This window comes from Perissodus microlepis, chromosome 3 (assembly GCF_051167445.1).
Source record: "Perissodus microlepis isolate ML-2025 ecotype Zambia chromosome 3, ASM5116744v1, whole genome shotgun sequence".
NCBI lineage: Eukaryota > Metazoa > Chordata > Actinopteri > Cichliformes > Cichlidae > Perissodus > Perissodus microlepis.
Window position 1 is genome coordinate 8,337,514 of NC_140463.1, and position 13,601 is coordinate 8,351,114.

The 13,601-nt window shown below is 43.2% G+C and overlaps 1 protein-coding gene across 1 annotated transcript; it reads left to right on the forward strand.

The window, feature by feature from the left end:
• The first annotated feature begins 1,498 nt into the window (after positions 1–1,498).
• LOC146389747 (nuclear factor 7, brain-like) lies at positions 1,499–4,165 on the forward strand. Its single transcript, XM_084912966.1, has one exon. It carries the CDS (start codon positions 2,411–2,413, stop codon positions 3,791–3,793), a length of 1,383 nt encoding a protein of 460 aa, XP_084769092.1. The 5' UTR covers positions 1,499–2,410; the 3' UTR covers positions 3,794–4,165.
• Positions 4,166–13,601: the final 9,436 nt, after the last annotated feature.

Sequence of the window (13,601 nt, forward strand, 5' to 3'; positions counted from 1 at the left end):
TATCCGGTGCCATGATGGCACCGGTTCTGACATAAACGGTAGTAACCAGACCGAAAAGCAGCGCACATTTCGGTGCTTTATTTCGGTGCTTTTTTTTCCCTGAGCTGTGATACACTTTAGATTCTAGCCAATCATTTTACGTTTCCGAGGATAGTAGGCGGGTCCAGGTACGTACGTTCTTTTAGAGCAGAGCTACAGATTAAAAATGCCCAAGACGAAAAAGTCTGGCTGTACTTCACAGCAAAAGATGCAAACTCAGCAGCCTGCAACAAGTGCTTTAAGTTGATACTGTGATACTGTCAAAGGAGGTAACACCTCAAATCCGATGAAACACCTGGCGAGGAATAGCGTTTTTTTTAAAAGCCAAAAAATGCGCCGTATTTGATAGCTTGCTGCGAGACCTCACACCGAGCACATCTACTGCGGGTGTGGTGCCTGTTATCAGACCCGGAGTTAGCAACATCCCCCAAAAACCCGAAGAGGAGAGTCCTGGCCCCTAGCCCTGCCAGTGTAGCAGAAATGATGACGGATGATGATGGCAGCAGCAGCCGTTCTTCTCTGCGTGAGTAGCTTAATGTTGTTCGTGTGTAATTTACGTTGAGTAGGCTAACCACGTTATTACATTAATGCATGTAAGGTGAACTAGCAAACACCGTCGTAGTTACATGCGGCTGTTTTCTTGTTTGATGGTAGATACTCTCTTCACCCTGGCCAAAAAGGCTAAAATGACCAAAGAAAAAGTGGAAAACAGCTAAACATGAGAGGTTTTTGGACAAAGTTTGTGTTTTTTCCATTGTTTAAGCACTGCTTCCAGCCAAGAGTGATACCATATATGCCCCATAGCTGCAGAAAAGGCTAAAATTGTTATCTTTTTACAAAAAAAAACCAGCTGAACATGAGAGGTTTTTGGACCAATTTTGTGTTCTCCATTCTTTAAGCACCGGTTTGAGCACCGTTTAAGCACCGGCACCGTTTCAAAAGTACCGGTTTGGCACCGGTATCGGATAAAACCTAAACGATACCCATCCCTAGACATTTATGAAGCTCTGAGGAACTCAAACCACTCTGCATGTGTGATTTACACACCTGGAGGAGATGCACCACAAAGCTGGAATGATTTTGCAAATGTTAATTTCTATGTTTGACTATTAACATTCATTTGCTTACTTGGAGGGAATGATGGTCGTCACAGTTCTCTCCCTCATGCACGAGCAACACAAAGAGCTCTGGTGACTTGCGTCTTGTTTTTGCCATTGTAGTAGAATTGTCTTGGCGTTCCAGCAATAGGTCTGTGCTAGATGAACGTATCAGCAACCTTCAAACACATGTGGAGAATTCATTATTTCTTTGAAAGATTTTTTACTAAATAACAGAAAAAGGAAAGTAAGAGAAAGTTTAATTCTATAAAACAGTAAAAATTCCACACACATGTAACTCACCACTGTGTGAACATCACAGGGGAGAAATCGTTTCTCTGAGTCAGAGATGAGTGTCAGTAACACAAAAGTAACACTCAGTGTCATGCAGTGACTTTTACACAACCAGATCAGATGAACCAACTCACACTAAAACATGCATTTTGCTGCACTCTTTACACTTATTTCTTTTCTTTCTGCTCTTTTATATATTTTGTAAAACCACAAAAAATATTTTATATCAGCAGCAATTTCTCTCAAACTGCTGCATCACAGCTTTCATGCTCTGACCTGCATGTGAAATGAGATAAAAGCTCTTTATTAGTAACTTTTACAACTTCTGGTGGGTTAATGTCTGAACTTTGGAGTGAAACACACCCTTAGTTACAAGAAATAACACCACTGTCTGTAACAAAGTGAATCCACTTTAACACCACCTGTGTGTGTGTGACTGCATTACACTCCCACTGCTGGGAACCTGAACAAGAACTAGAACAAAGTCTAAAATAGAAGCTGACAAACAGCTGCACCACCGAGTGACACTTTATTTTATAAACTTCACAACAGGTTTCATGTTGTGACCTGTGGAGGTGAAAAGACACAAAACCTGTTTTACAGCTTTTGAGCTGCAGGCAGGATTGAAACACACCTTAGTTAAAAGTCAAACAGCAACATTTTTCTCCTCCCCTCACGTCACTCAAATGTGACAAACCAGGAAACAGGAAGTTCCTCGTCCTCAGTAAAGAGAGACGCACAGACGATCAGACTGAGCTCAGACCAAACTAGCAGCTTCCTCTGAGTGAGTCCAGCTACAGGAGAGAAAAGTGGAAAACTCCAACACTGCTGCTTCAAGCTGCTGACGCTCCACACACTGAATGTGAGTTTGAGCAAAAACACGACTCAAAGGAAGTTTCAGTGAAGGTGGTAGAGGAGGGAGGGGAGCCAGGACTGACTGTACTTCCTGTCTGCTGTTTTCAGCTTCACTCACAGACTCAATGGCTTCCAGATCAGAGGAGGATCTCTGCTGTCCGGTCTGTCAGGAGGTCTTCAGAGATCCTGTTATTCTGTCATGTAGCCACAGCTTCTGTAAAGACTGTCTGAAGAGATGGTGGAGAGAGAGAACAACACACGAGTGTCCAGTTTGTAATAAAATATCAGTTTATGATCCACCTTTAAACCGAGCTTTAAAGAACCTGTGTGAGTCGTTCTTACAGGAGAGAGATCAGAGAGCTTCAGAGGCTCTCTGCAGTCTGCACTCTGAGAAACTCAAACTCTTCTGTCTGGACCATCAGCAGCCAGTGTGTGTCGTCTGCAGAGACTCAGAAAAACACACCAATCACAGATTCAGACCCATCGATGAAGCTGCACAACAACACAAGAAGGAACTTCAGGAAACTCTGGAGCCCTTAAAGAAGAAGTTAAAGGTTTGTAAACGAGTTCAAATGAAGTTTGATCAAACAGCAGAACACATTAAGGTCCAGGCCCGACACACAGAGAGGCAGATTAAGGAGCAGTTTAAGAAGCTTCAGCAGTTTCTAGCAGAGGAAGAGGAGGCCAGGCTGGCTGCACTGAAGGAGGAAGAGGAGCAGAAGAGTGGGATGATGAAGGAGAAGATGGAGGCTCTGAGCAGAGAGATAGCAGCTCTTTCAGACACAGTCAGAGCCACAGAGGAGGAGCTGAGAGCTGAAGACGTCTCATTCCTGCACAACTACAAGGCTGCAGTGGAAAGAGTCCAGCGCTGCCCCCTGCTGGATGAGCCACAGCTGCCCTCAGGAGCTCTGATAGACCAGGCCAAACACCTGGGCAACCTGACCTTCAACATCTGGAACAACATGAAGGACATGGTCTCCTACACTCCTCTCATTCTGGACCCAAACACTGCTCATCCACAACTCATCCTGTCTGAAGATCTGACCAGTGTGAGAGAAGGAGAGAGGCAGCAGCTTCCTGATAATCCAGAGAGGTTTGATTATTACTGCTCTGTCCTGGGCTCTGAGGGCTTTAACTCAGGGACTCACAGCTGGGATGTTGATGTTGGAGACAGTACAACCTGGTTCCTGGGTGTGTTAGCAGAGTCTGTGCAGAGGAAGGGAGACATATGGTCTGGATTATGGATAATATGGTTTGATGAAGGTAAATACTCAGCACTCTCACCATCAGCAGAATCTGATCTCTCAGTAGAGAAGAAGCTCCAGAGGATCAGAGTGAATCTGGACTGGAACAGAGGAAAGCTGTCGTTCTCTGATCCTGATACTAACACACACATACACACCTTCACACACACTTTCACTCACAGGATGTTTCCATACATTCAAACTGCTGGTAAATTGAAGGTGTGTCCGTTGAAGGTGTCAGTGTCAGTGCAGCAGATGAGTTGAGGATGATGATATTTCTAATGTTGTTTCCTGTCAGTGAGTTGAAGCTGTTAAACTGCAGCTGTCCTCCTGCTGCCTCGTTGTTCCAAAGCTCTTTGTTTCTCTTTTAGTTCTCATGTTTCTTTCTGTTTCTGCTGTCCACCTTTTCACATGGAAAATCATTTCACTGTTTCTCACTGAATGACTCCCCAAACTAGATTTGAAATTCTATCAAGTTTCTAATCATTACAAGTGATTCATGTTTCTATTTGATGTGTAAATGGAGATGGTTTAGTTTGCTGGGATATGGACTGACATGTGTTGAATGGGAGGAGCAGTTTGTTGTTGTCTTCTTGTCTGTTTATGACAACAATAAATATGTTGTTGAAACAATGATTCATGTTTAACTCCATATATGAAATGTTTCTGATCTTTGAATTCTGTTTGATTAAAGACTTTCTTCATGACACAAATGAGATTTCAGTGTATTAATAGAACTAAATAAGCTCAGAGTTGAAAGGCTGGAGTATTATGTACGTGCTTCACTGTCAGGATCTTCAGGGGGATTCAAAAGGAAACATCAAACTGCTGTAATGAGATAAACTAGTTGGGCTGAACACACTTATCTGTAGTTTGTCTCCATCCAGGATCATCAGAATATAATGAACATGTGTGAAGAGCCAAAAAATGCTGCTGCCCTCTCAGCATGATGAGCTCCAGCCTTTGTTAACAGGTGTTAAGAGATATACTCTAAAACACTTCTCAGTAGAGAATCAGAGAAGAGAAACACACAGAACTTCTTTCTAGCAAGGGCAGCCTCCAGAACTGAGACTCGCACTGAGGACTGCCCTGGTCTTTATTTATACGCTTGTTCCTTACATTGGAATGTGGAGGTGTACGTGTGTGTGTGTGCGTGTGTGTGTGTGTGCGTGCGTGTGTGTGTGTGCGTGTGTGTGTGTGTGTGTGTGTGTGTGTGTGTGTGTGATCCTGCTGGTCATATAACATAAAAGCACAGGAGGAACATCCTTGGTCATAAAGAGGGTAGTCTCCCCCACACCCTAGATGGTTCACCCTAGATAACACAGTGAAGCCATACAAAGGCGAGGAATTTTCCCCACATCAAACAGACCTTCCCTAAACCTGCTGGTCTGGAAGTCCAGCAGTTCATCTAAACAAAAGGCACTTAGACTGAGACAGACATAGCTACGTTAATCCTACCGTAAAACAATAAAACAAGGTACGACCTCTCCCATACTCCTAGGATGTGGGGGTGAACGCCAGAACACCCTGGAATGTTACAGACCTCCTAGGATGAGACATTTTTTCAATATGCCACCAACTATATACTTCTAAACACAAATGATTACATGCAGTATTCTACCATATGCAAACTTATATCATTAAAAGCTTATACTGACTACTAAGTACAATTTTCCATTGACAACAGGAAAACAGGAAACATGAGACAACTTTCAGAGACAGTAACCAACTGTGGCCACAAGATGGCAGCAGCTGATCTGAGATCCTTTATTGGACAGAACGACTCTGCTCTGTGACGTCATCAGAGAGACGGCCTTCACTTTGATAGATCTGACGTCATGTCTGCACTGCGATGATGAAAGCTGATAAACACATTGTTATTTATCCATGAAATCACCTCTGTCCTCTCAAGTGTAGCTGTTTACAGAGCTGAAGAAGTCCTTCATCATCAAAACAGACAAACATGTATTAAGTGACGTCATCCTCACTCTAACCTCTTACATACATTCTGTTCAGTTTTCCTGCTGTAAGAAATAAACTGTGTGAAAATATAAATGCAGGGAAACATCCATTAATCACAGGTGAGCCGTTTGTTTCTGACTCACATTCAATGAGGCTTCAGGTGTAAATACCTCAGAAGTGTTTGTGAGTTCAGTAGAACCAGACCCAGTCAACCATCATGGCATCCACAGCACTACACAATGCAACAGAAAGGCCTTCATCATCTGCTGAACCACCTCTGAACCACGACGCTCTCCCTGCATCTAAAAGCTGTTAGTCAGGATGAGATGCTGCTGTGATCGCTCACAATTTACCTGTGAGATCTTTGTAAATATTGTCTTTGTTTCTGAAGGAAACACCTTTAGTCTGTTTGTATTTGGAGTGCAGATCTGGGCGTCCATCACTTTAACCTGCACACGTTTAGTTATTGAGTGTAGTTGATGTTTGGCAGCATTTTATAAGTGACAGTTCATGAACGGTGAAGGAACAGAGGACGCCTGACCATCCTACCTGTGTCAGTAAGAACACTTTAATCACAACTTCACAACTTAACACAACTGAAACCTGAATTCAGTGTTGCATAGTTTACTAACAGTGTGTGCTGACACTGAAGTTAGCAGTTTGTTTCCTAAGAGCTGCTGGGACAAACCACAGTGACCGGCTACAGTTTTAGTTAAGGTGGTTCTAATATGTGACCTGTTGAATTATTTACAGGGATTTATTTTTCATTTAAAGCATCATTTGTGAAGTTTTTATGAAGTTTAGTTCTTTTATGTTCTTTGTGTAACGTTTAGATTTTCTTCTCTTGTGTTTTAACTCTTCAGGTTTCCTGTAACAGAGATGTAAACCACCGTTTTCTGATGGTGCTGCACTGTGACATAAACACTGCCACTTTATTAGGTGCACCTTGCTGACTGCAGGTTATAACCCCTGCTGGAAACATCCCCACAGATTTGGATCCTTATTGCCATGACAGCACCACACAGCTGCTCCAGATGCTGCAGGATGCTGGTCAGGGCTCTAAAAGAAACTTTACTGAAAGTAAGAAACCTGAGAGGAAATAAACTTTGGACTTTAGTAAGCTGAGCTCTGAAGCTGTGATGGAGCTCAGTCGGTGTGAAGGCGGCTGCTGTGTAACAAATGTTTGTCTGAGGTGCTGCGACTGATCGTGGTCATGTTTATTTAAAGAAGTCAGTGATGAAGCAGGCTGTGCAGTCCGAGCTCTTCATCAGTTAACAGTCCTCCAGAGCTGCTGCAGGGAGCTGACTGTCCTCCAGGTGGCACTAAGTGAACAAAGTCCAAAGAAATAAACTTGGACTGTTTTTTGAAGCCTAAATAAAATGTGAATAAACTTTATAGATACATTTGAAACCAGTTACTCTGTGACTTTACACACTCACACAGTAACAGAGCTGATTCCTGATTGGAGCAGCACAGAGTTAGTCTTCTTTTCTGGCTGTGGATTGGTTCGTCGGGATTTCCCCCTTTACAGGTTTAAAAACAATCTCTGTTTTTAAATATTTTGACCTCCTTGTGTGTAAACGTGAAGCAGCACCAGCCTCCTCTGATCCTCATGTTGTAGCTCTGTGTGTCCAGCAGGGGGCAGAACACCTCCAAACTGTGCCAGCAGCTCTCAAGACTTTATTGGTTATTGTCATTTCGTGTTACACAGCCTGAAACAAAATACTGTTTCTCACCAGCCTCTACAGTGCAATAACCAATATATTTTAAAAAGAATAAATACAGTTTAAAGGGAATACGTTTAAAAAAGAGCAGCAAAAAAGGCATAAATAGCTTAAAATCTAAGTTATAAAATAACCCTCCAGTTTTTATTAATATTTTATTATTTATCTAATTATTATATACTAAAAATATTTTTTACGTGATAAACGACTTCAGTGCTTCGTCCATGACCTCCTGAAGGTAAAGGGCCCAAAGAGCCAATCAGCAGCTCTGAAACAGGAAATATGACTCATGGAGAAGTTCACAACAATTTCAGCTGCCAATTGTACTCATCACCATGGAGATCAGTCTCCATGGTGGAGGCAGAGTGACAGTGTTGTAGATGCTGCATTTTGAAGCCTCAGTGTTTATATTTTTGTTCACAGCCATGTAGACAGAGAGGCAGAGAGAGACAGTGCTGTCACTGAGCTACATGTGTCAAGGTGTGAAACCTTGGCTCAGGCGATTAGAGGATCATCAGGGGGTCCTTTTGTCCCTCTGTGGGGGGAAACTCCCACTAGGTTTAAATCTGGGACTCCCCAAGATACGGTGCTGATGTGCTGATCCCCACCATTTGACCTTAGAACTGAAGAAGCTTCTTGGATGAGAGGTGAAACGTCTTCAAGTAACTTAAAGAAGTCCAGATGCTTTTCTTTGCAAGCTCCTTTGACTATGATGACCTGGATGACTGAGAACCTTCACAGACAGAGATGTGTGTTGTTTTAAGCAGTGATGAGAATAATGAAAATGTCATGAGAGAGCAACACCAAAGTATAAGTACAGGGATGATGCTCTTTACAGGAAGGGTCAGAGCAGACTCTACCTGCTGAGGCGGCTGAGGTCATTTGGAGTCCAGGGAGCACTTTTAAAGATCTTGTATGACTCTGTGGTGGCATCTGTCATTTTTTACAGTGTTGTATGTTGGAGCAGCAGTTTATCGGCAGCTGAGAGGAAGAGGTTGGATAAACTCATCAGGAAGGCCAGCTCTGTTCTGGGATGCACCCTGGACCCAGTGCAGGTGGTGGGAGACAGAAGGACTCTGGCCAAAATAACATCTCTGATGGACAGAGTCTCCCACCCCATGCATGTAAATGTTGCTGAACTGCAGAGCTCCTTCAGTGAGAGACTGCTGCATCCTCGATGCATGAAGGAACGTTTCCGCAGGTCCTTCCTCCCTGCAGCTGTCAGACTGTACAATCAGAACTGCTCCCAACAAACATAGATGTTTACATCTGCGCTGTAACTTGCACTATTTTATCAACCGATTCACACTAACCAGTAGTGATGGGCAGATGAAGCTTCATGAAGCACTGAAGCTTTTCATCCAATTGGTTCACCCCAGCGCAAAGCTTCTTGAAGCTTCATTTGCTCTAGTAGGACACCTACTGGACGTAAAAATATTAGTTGGCATGAATTTGAAGAGTGTGGCCTTTTGCACACAGCCTGTAAATGTCAATAACAAAAGGAGTGTGTAAAACATGTATATTGTAGTGATGGCAGTACACTGTGTATATTTATACTGGCAGTATGGAAAATGATTATTTGGAAATGCTTAAAATGGAAATGATCATTTACTGTGAGGTGAGGTGTGGTTGGGGTGTGGACAGTGGTTGTGCTTTTGTAACGTTGAGGTATGGACAGCTACATACTGAGGCTTTGAGCCTCAGTCCTGCCTGTTCGCATTTTACTCTGTAAAAACTAAATTTCCACTGCTTTTATGGCCTTTTTAGTGGGGAGAACATAGCTAGGATTTAATGATTTAACAAATCTTTTAAATCCTTTGTCCTCCACAATGCTAAATGGCTGGGAGTGCTCAATCACCATGCTAACCAGGTCTTCATCTATTTGAGATTGTTCTCCTGAGGAAAGACAATAAAAACAAAGCACAAATATAAATATCACACACGTAACTTATTACAGTTGTATAATATTGTTATATCATTTAGTAACATTACGGCATGCTATATTATCATGGCATTTGATGGCTCACCTGGTCTTGGGCCACAATCGGTGTTCCCCTTATTCTCATGCAAAGCTCTGTAGTGCCTAAGCATGGATGAGGTGTTGTTGTTATATCCCAGCTCCCTGGCACATAGCAAACACTTCACCTTGTACAAAAGTAAAGCTGCTTAACATAAATTGTATTGCACCATCAGTATTATGAAAATACATCTTCTGTAGAAATTTACATACCTTGTTGGGAGGAATAAGATCAAAATGTTCCCACACAGGGGAGGACATCCTCCTCTTCTTAGCTGGCTCCATTCTCTCCTGACTTTCTCTCCTCACTCTCATAAACCTCCAAACTGTCTCCAAACTCTCACTAACCGCAACTCTCCATCAAACACCCACATTTTGAATGAAGTCTGAGGGGTTTATATCTCTGTCATAGCTCGCGGCAAAGTTTGAACCACTTCATGAACCAGTCACGTGGTACAGCCGGGCAGCGAGGCTTCGGACGTCATCATTTTCAGCTCCTCCCATAAATGAAGCAAGCCTCGATACGCGCATCGCGGAAACGCCCCCTCCATTACTCGACACAAGCTTCGAAGCCTCGATACAGAACGTCACATCACTACTAACCAGGGTTGCCTCTTATTTGTATTTAATTTTATTTAATTTAACAACAGTATGGTACTCAGTTTTTGGTAACCATTGTCCTTCATGTAAATATGTAAAAATTGTGTATGTTTCTGTTCTGTGTCTTGTGTACTGTTTGTTTGTATATGTGTTTTCTTGCTGCTGTTACACCCAAATTTCCCCTTGTGGGATAATTAAATTGATATAACAACACTCGTGGTAAAGTAGTGGACTGGAAGAATACCTGACCAAGATTATCTTGCAATGTTTTGCAGCCGCCAGTCAAGCCGGTAGATAAATGTCTGTGATTGTCGCAGTTCGCTGTGTGGCTGGCAGGAGGACGGACCCAAATGCAGGACTCTCATATAGGAATTTAACTGAAAAGGCAGCTTTATTGTAGGACCACAACGGGAGAACACACAGCATAATGAGGGTATGATGCAACACAGAGCAAGGAAAACACGGGGCTTAAATACATTGAGGGATTACAAGGGAATTTGACACAGGAGGAAAGCACAGCCGGAAATAATCAAAGATTACAAGACAAGGGGAAGCAAAACTAGATACACTGTACGCAGGACTGGAACTATCAAAGTAAAACAGGAAACATGAGACAATTCACAAAAACTGAATGAATATGACACATGGAAAACAGGGAAGACACAGTAACGCCCTCCGTTTGGCAAATCCGATCACGCCGCCATCTTCCTCATGCCAAAATACAAACAAAGGCTGAAACAGGAAGTTCCGGTTCAGAGGAAGGTTGCGCGCTGGACGGATCAATCGGTGGCCGCGTTACAGGACGCACTCGACGACGCAGACTGGGACATGTTCAGAAACAGCTCCGATGATGATGTCAACGTGTTTACGGAAGCGGTTGTGGGATTCATCGGGAAACTAGCGGATGATACCATGGAGACCAAGACTATCACAACGTTTCCCAACCAGAAGCCGTGGGTGGATAAAACCATCCGCGACGCTCTGAGATCCCGCACCGCTGCCTACAACACGGGACTCACGACGGGGGACATGGACCCGTACAAAGCCGCGTCATATAATGTGCGGAAGGCGGTGAAAGAGGCGAAGCAGCGCTATGGGAGGAAACTAGAGTCACAACTCCAACAGAGTGACTCTAGGAGCCTGTGGCGGGAACTAAGGACAATAACGGATTATAAAGCACCAACAACCGGTATGACGAACGCGGCCATGACTCTGGCAGACGAGCTGAACACTTTCTATGCTCGCTTCGAGGCTGCAGCTAAGGACTCCAACGATGCTAGTGCTAGCGGCGCTAACGGCTGCAGACAGGAAGATACTGCCAGCACCGGAAACGTGCTCGTCATCTCCGAGCATGAAGTAAGGAGAGCCTTCAAGAGAGTGAACACCAGGAAAGCAGCAGGACCAGACGGCATCCCAGGTCGTATCCTCAGAGACTGCGCATACCAGCTAGCTCCTGTGTTCACTGAGATATTCAACATCTCTTTATCTCAGTCGGTGATCACCACATGCTTTAAAGAGTCCATCATTGTTCCTGTCCCGAAGAAACCCCACCCTGCTTCTCTCAATGACTATCGCCCTGTAGCCCTCACCTCAGTAGTGATGAAGTGCTTTGAACGCCTGGTCAGAGACTTCATCATTTCTTCACTACCAGACACACTGGACCCACTACAGTTCGCTTACCGTCCAAATCGTTCCACAGACGATGCCATCTCTCAACTCCTCCACACATCACTTACTCACTTGGACACTAGAAGGGGGAATTATGTTAAAATGCTCTTCATAGACTACAGCTCTGCATTTAATACCATAATTCCCTCCACACTCACCACCAAGCTGGAGCATCTGGGACTCAGCTCATCTATGTGTCAGTGGATCTCCAACTTCCTAACTGGCAGACCACAGGCAGTAAGGATGGGCGGACATATCTCAGCCTCCACCACTCTCAGCACTGGAGCCCCCCAGGGGTGTGTTCTGAGCCCCCTGCTGTACTCTCTGTACACATATGACTGTGTGGCCACTACCAGCTCCACCACCATCATCAAGTTTGCTGACGACACCGTCGTGGTGGGCCTGATCTCTGATAACAACGAGACGGCCTACCTGAAGGAGATTAGGAATCTGGAGAACTGGTGCCAGAGGAACAACCTCCTTCTAAACGTCAGTAAGACAAAGGAGCTGATAGTGGACTTCAGCACTAAGCAGGAGAGGAACTACCAGACCCCCGTCATCAACGAGTGCCCAGTGGAGAGAGTGGACAGCTTCAAATACCTCGGAGTTCACATCACGCAGGACCTGTCATGGTCCTGTCACATCAACACCGTGGTGAAAAAGGCCCGTCAGCGTCTCTACCACCTCAGACGCTTGAGAGACTTCCATCTGCCCTCCAAGGTGCTCAGGAACTTTTACTCGTGCACCATAGAGAGCATCCTGACGGGAAACATCTTAACCTGGTTCGGGAACAGTACCATGCAGGACAGACGAGCTCTACAGAGGGTTGTGCGGTCAGCTGAGCGCACCATCCGCTCCGAGCTCCCTGACCTGCACTCAATCTACAGCAGGCGGTGCTGGACCAAGGCCAGGAAGATCGTGAAGGACCTCAGCCATCCCAACAACGGACTGTTCTCTCTGTTGAGGTCAGGAAAGCGATTCCGCTCCCTGAAGACCAACACAGAGAGACTGAGGAGGAGCTTCTTCCCGCAGGCGATACGGTCTCTCAATCACACCACCACACAGTACTGACCCACACATATAGTTCTTACACACACACTGGACATTCTGGACATTGTTTTTCACTTCATCACTTAATCACTTTAAGCATATTTGCACTGCACAAGACACTAAATAATGTGGATTGCACAACACTGGTCATTATATTCTTCATTTCCAGTTAATACTTGTACAGCTGCCGTTATTGTATATATATATATATATATATATATATTTATATTTCTTCATACATTCTTATACTATACTATACTGTGTATTGTGTATTTGTTGTACAGTTATTTTATTTTTCAACTTTAATTTATATATTTTATCTTATTCTTTCCCAGTTAAATTTACCCTTCATTCTAATTTGTGTTGTACAGTTATTTCATTTTTAACTTTAATTTTTATATTTTATTTTATTCCTTCCTAGTTAAATTTACCCTTTTTAATTTTCATATTTATTTCCTATCTTATTCATAGCCTTTTCTTTTCTTCTTTAGGTCACGAGCAGTTGTCTAAGCATTTCACTGCATATCGTACTGTGTATGACTGTGTACGTGACAAATAAAATTTGAATTTGATTTGAATTTGAATTTGATTTGTAACTTAAACTAGAAGCAAGAACAACAAATATAACATCAAGAGAACTATAACAATAAATAAAAAATAACCAAGAAAGATAAATTAAACACAAAACACTGGGTAACACCCAGGACCATGACAGTGATATGGTGTACAAAAATTTAAAGTTTGTTTACAGAAAGATGGTGCTGAACATCTTATCTAGATTCCATTTGTTTAACATGTTTGATTTAATTTATTTATTTTGTTGTTTATTCTATTTGTTTATGTACAGCACTTTATGAACCCTGGTTTTATGTTAAAGTGATTTATAAATAAAGGTGGTATGGCATGGCATGGTATGGTATCTACCCTTGCCAAGGCACCAATTAAGTGCTGGAAATCTGGTAATTTGGGACATAAAGCTACTTTCTTTAAATGTCCCAAATCTTATTCCAACATGACCAAGAATATTTAGCAGCCCTCCTCTGCTTCTGTG